Source organism: Ciconia boyciana, chromosome 34 (genome assembly GCF_034638445.1).
Source record: "Ciconia boyciana chromosome 34, ASM3463844v1, whole genome shotgun sequence".
In the NCBI taxonomy this organism is placed as follows: Eukaryota; Metazoa; Chordata; class Aves; order Ciconiiformes; family Ciconiidae; genus Ciconia; species Ciconia boyciana.
This window is the reverse complement of record NC_132967.1, coordinates 892,426-901,245: the sequence shown is the minus strand read 5'-3', so window position 1 is coordinate 901,245 and position 8,820 is coordinate 892,426. Positions and strand designations below refer to the sequence as shown.

General features: G+C 73.5%; 1 protein-coding gene across 1 annotated transcript; it reads right to left on the bottom strand.

Moving 5' to 3' along the window:
• Positions 1 to 4,729: 4,729 nt before the first annotated feature.
• On the bottom strand, positions 4,730 to 8,012 carry LOC140645543 (red-sensitive opsin). The gene is made up of 6 exons (XM_072849010.1): positions 7,865 to 8,012; positions 7,482 to 7,778; positions 6,691 to 6,859; positions 6,448 to 6,613; positions 5,521 to 5,760; positions 4,730 to 4,843 (listed from the first exon to the last, which is right to left on the bottom strand). The coding sequence occupies exons 1-6, from the start codon at positions 7,977 to 7,979 to the stop codon at positions 4,730 to 4,732; spliced, it is 1,101 nt and encodes a 366-aa protein (XP_072705111.1). The 5' UTR covers positions 7,980 to 8,012.
• Between the last annotated feature and the right edge of the window lie 808 nt (positions 8,013 to 8,820).

Here is an 8,820-nt window from a genome sequence, read left to right as displayed (position 1 = left end):
CCCGCGTCCCCACCGAGCAACCCCGCGCCCCGGCTCCGCGCTCCTCCGTCCCCGCACCCCCGCGTCCCTCAGCGCACCTACGGCCCCCGCGCCCCCTCCACCCCACGGTGCCCGCTCCCGCGCGCCCCCGCGCCACAGGCCCCGCGCCGGGCCCCTCCATCGCCGCACCCCCTCGCGGGAGGGCCCCGCCGCCTGCTCCCCCGCCCGTGCCGAAGCCAGGCTCTACGCCTCCTCGCGCCCGGCCCGCACGGGCGCCGGGGCTGGACGCCGTCCCCGCCGCGCACTCGCCTGAGGGCCGGGCGCTCGGCCGGGCCTCGCCGGGGGCCGCCGTCCGCACCGCGGCCTCCGCCCTGGCCTCGCCGGCGGCCGCGCAGCGCCTGCCCGCCCCGGCGGGGGCTGCGGGGACCCGGCCCGGGCTCGGCTGCCCCAGGGACGGGGAGAAAAACCCCAGCCCGGCCGCCCGCGGCCCTCCCCGGCCGGGCCCTGCCCTCGGGGGCGGCGAGGCAACGCGGCGGCCCCTTCCCGCCACGGCGCCCTCGTGGCCCGGGGGCGGGGCCGGGCGCCGCTCCCCGCCAATCAGAGCGCGGCGCTCGCGTGACGGGCACGTGCCCTCCCCTTCCCGCCGCCGCCGGCGCCCTGCTCTCCCCGCCCCTCCCGCCCTTCTCCGCCAATCAGAGGGCGGCGCCCGCGCGACACCCACGTGGCCACCCCACCACTCACGGCTCGGCGCGCGTCACTCCCACCCTTTCCGCCAATCAGAGGCCGGTGTTCGCGCTTCCCCACGTGGGCGCTGCCCCCCCGCATCGTTAACGCGTCGGCGCGCGCCATTCCCGCCCATTTCCGCCAATCAGAGAGGGCGCGCGTCCCTCCCCCCCTTCTCCGCCAATCAGAGGGCGGTGTTCGCGCGACCCCCACGTGGGCCCTCCCCGCCCCCGCACCGTCAACGTGTCGGTGCGCACCATTCCCCGCCCTTTTCAGCCAATCAGAGCGAGCGCACGCCAGGTCCTTCCTTTTCCGCCAATCACAGCGAGCGAGCGCCAATCCCGCCCTTTTCCGCCAATCAGAGGGCGGCGCTCGCGCGGATCCCACGTGGGCGCCCCCCCAATGGCTCGGCGCGCGCCCGTCCCGCTCTTTTCAGCCAATCAGAGGGCGATGCCCGTGCGACACCCACGTGGCCACCCCACCACTCACGGCTCGCGAGCGCCATTCCCGCCCTTTTCCGCCAATCAGAGCGGGCGCGGGCCAGGCCCTTCCTTTTCCGCCAATCAGAGGGCGGCGCGAGCGCGGATCCCACGTGGGCGCCCCCCCCCCAACGGCTCGGCGCGCGCCCCTCCTGCCCTTCTCTGCCAATCACAGCAGGCGCGCGCCAGTCCCGCCCTTTTCCACCAATCACAACGCGGCGCTCGAGGGACACCCACGTGGCCACCCCACCACTCACGGCTCGGCGCGCGCCATTCCCACCCTTTTCCACCAATCAGAGCGCGGCGGTCGCGCTGATCCCACGTGGCCGTCCCCCTGCACTGATAACGTCTCAGGGCGTGCCATTCCCGCACTTTTTTCAGCCAATCAGAGCCGAAAAATCAAGGGCGGGAGGGGCGCGCGAGGAGCCCTTCAGTGCGGGGGGGGGCGACGTGGGTGTCGCGCGGGCGTCGCGCTGTGATTGGCGGAACAGGGCGGAAGGGGCGCGCGCCGAAGCATTAACGGTACGGGGCGGGGGGAGAGGGCCCACGGGGGGCCGCGCAAACACCGCCCTCTGATTGGCGGAGAAGGGTGGGAGGAGCGCGCGCCGGCTCTGATTGGCGCCATTCCCGCCCTTTTCAGCCAATCAGAAGGCAGTGTTCGCGCGACCCCACGTGGGCCCCCGCCCAGGGCTCTGCACGCGCCAGTCCCGCCGTTTTCCGCCAATCAGAGGGTGCTCGCGCGACACCCACGTCGATAGACCCCCCCCGCACTGAAGGGCTCGGCGCGCGCCCCTCCCCCCCCTTGATTTTTCCGTTCTGATTGGCTAAAAAAGGGCGGGAATGGCGTGCGCCGAGCCGTTAACGCTGCGGGGGTGGGTGTCCCACGTGGGTGTCACGAGAGCGCCGCCCTCTGATTGGTGGAAAAGGGCGGGAATGGCGCACGCTCACTCTGATTGGCTGAAAAAAGGGTGGGAATGGCGCGCGCCCGCTCTAATTGGCGAAAAAGGGGGGAGTGGCGCGCGCTGAGCCCGGGCGGGGGGGATAGGACCCACGTGGGGGTCGCGGGAGCACTGCCCTCTGATTGGCAGAAAACGCCGGGAGGGGCGCACGCCCTCTCTGATTGGCGGAGAATTCCCATTCTTTTTCATTCTCTTTTCAGCCAATCAGAGGGCGCTCGCGCGACTCCCACGTGGCCACCTCACCTCTGATTGGCTGAAAAGGGCGGGAATGATGCGCGCCCGTTCTGATTGGCGAAAAAGGGCGGGAACGGCACGCCTGCGCTCTGATTGGCGGAGAAGGGCTGGAGGGGTGCGCGCTGAGCCCTTGAATGCTGGGGGGCGGCGGGCCACGTGGCGATCGTGCGAGCGCCGCCCTCTGATTGGCTGAAAAGGAAGGGCCTGGCCCGCGCCCGCTCTGATTGGAGAAAAAAGGGCGGGAATGGCGCGCGCGAGCCGTGAGTGGTGGGGTGGCCACGTGGGTGTCGCGCAAGCGCCGCGTTGTGATTGGCGGAAAAGGGCGGGACTGGCACGCGCCCGCTGTGATTGGCAGAGAAGGGCAGGAGGGGCGCGCGCCGAGCCGTTGGGGGGGGGGGCGCCCACGTGGGATCCGCGCTCGCGCCGCCCTCTGATTGGCGGAAAAGGAAGGGCCTGGCCCGCGCCCGCTCTGATTGGCGGAAAAGGGCGGGAATGGCGCGCGTGAGCCGTGAGTGGTGGGGTGGCCACGTGGGTGTCGCGCGGGTACCGCCCTCTGATTGGCTGAAAAGAGGGGGAGGGGCGTGTGCCGAGCCATGGGGGGGCGCCCACGTGGGATCCGCGCGAACACCGCCCTCTGATTGGCGGAGAAGGGCGGGAGGGGCGGGAGACCGGGCGCCTTCGGCGGCGGGAAGGGGAGGGCACGTGCCCGTCACGGGAGCGCCGCGCTCTGATTGGCGGGGAGCGAAGCCCGGCGCCGCCCCCGAGGAAGAAGGGGGGAAATTGGGAATTCTCCGCCAATCAGAGAGGGCGCGCGCCCCTCCCGCCCTTCTCCGCCAATCACAGCGCGGCGCCCGCGCGACACCCACGTGGGCCGTTCCCCCACCCCGCACTATTAACGTCACGGCGCGCGCCATTCCCGCGCTTTTCAGCCAATCAGAGCGCGGTGTCCGCGCGACCCCCACGCGCCCCCCCCACCCCCCGCACCGCTAATACTTCGGCGCGCGCCAGTCCTGCCCTTTCCGCCAATCAGAGAGGGCGCGCGCCCCTCCCGCCCTTCTCCGCCAATCAGACCCCGGCGCCCGCGACACCCACGTGCCCCCCAGGGGCTCGGCGCACCCCCCCCGCCCTTCTCTGCCAATCAGAAAGGGCGCGCATCATTCCCGCCCTTCTCCGCCAATCAGAGCGCGACCCTCGCGCGACACCCCCGTGGGCCCTCCCCCGCACTATTAACGTCACGGCGCGCGCCGTTGCCGCCCTTTTTTCAGCCGTTCAGAACGGGTGCGCATCATTCCCGCCCTTTTCCGCCAATCAGAGCGCGGCGCCCGCGCGGCGGCCACCTGTTTCTGCCACTCCTGCCATTAACGGCTCGGCGCGCGCCATTCCCGCCCTTTTCCGCCAATCAGCGGCGGCTCGCGCCATTCCCGCCCTTTTCCGCCAATCAGAGCGCGGCGCTGGCGGGGACGCCGCGTCACAGCCCCCCCCCGCCGCCACCGGCTGGGCGCGTGCGCCCCCTCCCCGCCTCAGCCAATCAGAGCGCGGAGCGCCGCCCGCCCCTCCCGGCCGACCAGCGCGCGGCGCTCGCGCGACCGGCACGCGGGGTCCGTGTCCCCCCTCCCCTCCCCTCCCCTCCCCTCGCGCGGCTCCGCGCCCGCCCCTCCCCGCTCCGCCAATGGGCGCGGGCGGGGCGGGGCCAGCCGCGGGGCGGCGGTGACGTCTGCTCCCGGCGCGGCCCCGCGGTTTGAAACCGCTAACGGCGGCGGGAGCCCCGCCCCCTTTTCCCCGGCCGGCGCGCCGATTGGCCGCCGCCGCCGGCTCGGCCTCTTCTGATTGGCCGCTTGGCGCGGCGGCCCGTCCCCCCCCCCCCGCTCCCGCCCGGCGGGGAAGCGCAGTGCCGTGTGCGCCCCGCCCTCCCCCGTGACGTCTCCCCCCGTGATTGGAGGACGCGCTGCCCCGCGCCGCCGTCTCTTCTGATTGGCCCAGGCGTCCGCGGGAACGGGGCGGGCGGGCGGGGCGTGCGCGCGCGCGCGGGCGCCGCAGACTGACATCGCCTCCGGCCAATAGCTGCGCCGCGTGCCGCCGAGCGGCCTCCCCCATTGGCCGCGAGCCTGGCGGGGGGCGGGGCCCGGCGCCCGCCGTCCGGCCCTTCGCACCCCGGGGGCCGTGGCGGCGCGGCCTCGGCCCCGGGGGCTGCTGGGAAGGTGGGGGTCACCCCAGAGGCTCGTGGGAAGGCGGCGGCCGCCGCAGGGGCTGCTGGGAAGGCGGGGGTCCCCCCGTCCCGTGTCCCCCCCCCCCCCCCCGGGGCGGTGAGCGCGGGGCAGGCCGAGACCAGGCCGGGGTACGGAGCTTTATTGGGGGCTACGCGGGCGCGACGGAGGAGTTGGAGACGGAGGAGACCTCGGTGCGGGAGGTGGAGACCTCGGAGCCGTCGTCCACCTTCTTGCCGAAGAGCTGCAGGATGCAGTTGCGGAACTGCGGGAGAGCGGGGCTGTGGGGCTGCGTCCCTCGTCCCCCTCCCGGCCACGCGCCCCCTGTCCCGGCCGTGTCCCCATCGCCCTCGTCCACCTCCGTGTCGCGCCTCCCTTTCTGCTGTCCCCTGCCCCAGCTCCCTGCCCCAGCTCCGTGTCCCCCGTCCCACCCCGATGTCCCCTGTCCCAGCTCCATGTCCCTTCCTGATGTCCCCTCTCTCTGCTCTGCGTCCCCCGTCCCTGCCCCACGTCCCCTGTCCCAGCTCCGTGTCCGGTCTCCAAGCCCTGTGTCCCCTGTCCCACCCCACTCTCCCCGTCCCTGCCCCACATCCCCTGTCCCAGCTCCCTGTCCCACCCCGATGTCCCCTCTCTCGGCTCCGTGTCCCCCATCCCTGCCCCACGTCCCCTGTCCCAGCTCCGTGTCCCCCGTCCCACCCCGATGTCCCCTGTCCCAGCTCCATGTCCCTTCCTGATGTCCCCTCTCTCTGCTCTGCGTCCCCCGTCCCTGCCCCACGTCCCCTGTCCCAGCTCCGTGTCCCCTGTCCCCACCGGCTGTCCCCTGTCCCAGCTCCCTGTCCCACCCCGATGTCCCCTCTCTCTGCTCCGCGTCCCCCGTCCCTGCTCTGTGTCCCAGCCCGCTGTCCCCTGTCCCCCCCCGCCGCCCCCGTCCTGGCCGCCCACCTGCCGGTTCATGAAGACGTAGATGATGGGGTTGTAGATGGTCGCGCTCTTGGCGAAGTAGGCGGGCAGGGCGGCGGCCAGGGGGTGGAAGGCGTAGCCGGGGTTGGCGGCGGCGAAGCAGGCGAAGAAGGTGTAGGGCCCCCAGCAGAAGCAGTAGGCCAGGATCATCACCACCACCATGCGCGACACCTCCTTCTCCGCCTTCTGCGTCGACTCCGACTCCTTCTGCTGGGCGGCCACCTGCGGGCGGGGGCTCAGGGGGTGTGGGGGACGGGCCCCATGGCGGGGCTGGGGGGGAGATGGGCCCCGTGGTGGGGTCTGGGGGGTGTGAGGGGGAGATGGGCCCTATGGTGGGGCTGGGGGGTATGGGGGAGATGGGCCCCGTGGGGGGCTGGGGGGAGATGGGCCCTATGGTGGGGCTGGGGGGTATGGGGGAGATGGGCCCCATGGGGGCTGGGGGGAGATGGGCCCTGTGGCAGGGTCTAGGGGGGTATGGGGGAGATGGGCCCGTGGGGGGCTGGGGGGAGATGGGCCTATGGTGGGGCTGGGGGGTATGGGGGAGATGGGCCCCATGGGGGCTGGGGGGAGATGGGCCCTGTGGCAGGGTCTAGGGGGGTATGGGGGAGATGGGCCCTATGGTGGGGCTGGGGGTATGGGGGAGATGGGCCCTGTGGCAGGGTCTGGGGGCTGGGGCGATATGGGGGCAGATGGGCCCCATGGGGGGTATGGGGGTGATGGGCCCTATAGAGGGTCGAGGGGGTACGGGGGGAGATGGGCCCTATGGGGGGGTCTAGGGGGTTATGGGGAGATGGGCTCCAGGGGGCTCCAGGGGGCTGGGGGGGTTATGGTCTCCCTGGGGGGAGTCTAGGGGGGGCTGCAGGGGGGGATGGGCCCCATGGGGGGGCTCTGTGGGGAGGGGGCCCTCACCGCCCGGATGGCCAGCCAGACTTGGAGGTAGCAGAGGACGATGATGGCGAGGGGGAAGAAGCAGCAGGTGATCATCAGGGCCACCATGTAGGACTGCACCCCCGGGTCCGAGCTGCCGCTGAAGACGTCGGGGCCGCAGGACGTCTTCAGCCCGTGGGGCCAGTACCTGGGGGGCGCGCGGGGTGAGGGGCCGCCGCCGGGGCCCCGCCGCCCCCCGCCGGCCGCCGCCGGCCCCCGCCCCACCTGCTCCAGCCGAAGATGGGGGGCGCGCACCAGGCGCAGGACCAGACCCAGGAGAAGAGGATGCCGGCCACCGCCAGCTTCCCGTCGAACTTGATGTTGCCGAAGGGCTTGCAGACGACGAACCAGCGCTCCCAGGAGATGATGGCCAGCGACCACAGCGCCGTGATGCCTGGGGGGCCGGGGAGCGGTCGGGGGCCGCCCCACGGCACGCGGCCCCCGCGACGCCCCGGCTGCCGGGGGTTTCGGGGCGTCCCCTCGCCCGGCCGGGGCTGCCCCGGGGCCCTGCCCCGCGTGGGGCTCTTGGGACCCCCAGCCCTGCCCCACGGCTCCCAGGGCCCTCCGGCTCTGCCCCACAGCTCCCAGCACCCCAAGCTCTGCCCCACACCTCCCAGCACCCCGCAGCCCTGCCCCACGGCTCCCAGCACCCTCTGGCTCTGCCCCACGGCTCTCAGCACCCCCCAGCCCTGCCCACGGCTCCCAGCCACCCCTTGGCCCTGCCCCACAGCTCCCAGCCACCCCCCAGCCCTGCCCCACGTCTCTCAGCACCCCAAGCTCTGCCCCACACCTCCCCGCACCCCTCGGCCCTGCCCCACACCTCCCCACACCCCTCGGCCCTGCCCCACGGCTCCCAGCACCCCCCCGCCCTGCCCCACGGCTCCCAGCACCCCCCTGCCCTGCCCCACGGCTCCCAGCCACCCCCAGCCCTGCCCCACGGCTCCCAGCACCCCCCAGCCCTGCCCCACGGCTCCCAGCCACCCCGCAGCCCCCCGGGCGGGGCCGGGGGGTCTCACCGCAGGCGGAGACGGTGTAGCCCTCGATGACGCAGAGCGGGTGGCCCAGGATGAAGTAGCCGGAGATCTGGTTGATGACGCTGATGGTGCTGGCGATGACGGTCTCCCCCAGGTCGGCCACCGCCAGGTTGACCAGGATCCAGTTGAGGGGGTGACGCAGCTTCTTGAACTTCCAGGTGGCCACCAGCACCAGCCCGTTGGTGAAGACGGAGGCTACCACCACGAAGATCATCCACATCGACGTCAGGTTGTAGACCCACCGCGGGGCGATGTGGTAGTTGGGACCCTCGAAGGGACCTGGGGCGGCGGGGAGGGGAAGGAAGGGGGGGCTCAGCGCCTCGCCCCCCGTCCCGTCGTCCCCCCCGCCCCGGGCCGCCGCCCACCGCGGGTGTTGTTGCTGTTGGTGTAGGTGAAGACGCTGTCCCGCGTGGTGTCCTCGTCCTCGTGCCGCCGCCGCGCCGCGAACGCCGCCGCCGCCTCCCAGCCCGCCGCCGCCATGCCGCCCGCCAAGGAAGGAGACCGGGGACCGAGGGGGGGGGTCTCGGCGTCGGGCTCTGCCGCCCGCCGCCCGCTCCCCGCTTCTTATACCCACCCCCCCGGGATTAGCCCCCCGTCCCCCCCAAAGCCCCCTGATCCCTTAATTGGGCCGCGGGGATCCGGGGCCCCCCCGGCCCGGCCCGGCCTCACCCGCCCGCTTTGCCGAGCAGCCGGGGTGAGCGCTGATTGGGATTGACGCCGCGGCTAATCCCGTCACCCGCAATTTCCTGGCGGCCCGTTCGGCTAACGAGGGCGGCCGGCGCGGCCCCCCGGCCCCCGGCCCCTCGGCCCCCCGGCCGGGGCTCTGCCCGCCGCCGTCGCCCGTCGCACGACACGGGGGATCGGGGTCCTTCCTGCCCCACGGCGGGGTGCCGGACCCCGTCCCGCCCCACGTAGCGGGGTGTTGGACCGCTTCCTGCCCCATAGCAAGACGCCGAGCCCCCTCCCACCCCATAGCTGAGCACTAGGCCCCTTCTTGCCCCACGGCGGGGTGCCGGACCCTCTCCCACCCCATAGCTGGGTGCCGGGACCCCTCCTGCCCCACGGCGGGGTGCCGGACCCCGTCCCGCCCCACACAGCGGGGTGTTGAACCCCTTCTCGCCCCATAGCAAGACGCCGAGCCCCCTCCCACCCCATAGCTGAGCACTAGGCCCCTTCTTGCCCCACGGCGGGGTGCCGGACCCTCTCCCACCCCATAGCTGGGTGCCGGACCCCCTCCTGCCCCACGGCATCGGGGCGCTGACGCTCATGGGGCCCGACAGATCGCGGTCACAGGGCCGAGGCGGTTACATCACCGGGGGGG

Excerpts from the sequence above, each read along its gene's own strand:
- LOC140645543 (XM_072849010.1), bottom strand. The coding sequence starts at position 7,979 with ATGGCGGCGGCGGGCTGGGAGGCGGCGGCGGCGTTCGCGGCGCGGCGG. Across the intron at positions 7,779-7,864 it reads CAACAGCAACAACACCCGCG|GTCCCTTCGAGGGTCCCAAC; the intron begins GTGGGCGGCGGC and ends CCGCCGCCCCAG. Across the intron at positions 6,614-6,690 it reads CCCATCTTCGGCTGGAGCAG|GTACTGGCCCCACGGGCTGA; the intron begins GTGGGGCGGGGG and ends CGCGCCCCCCAG.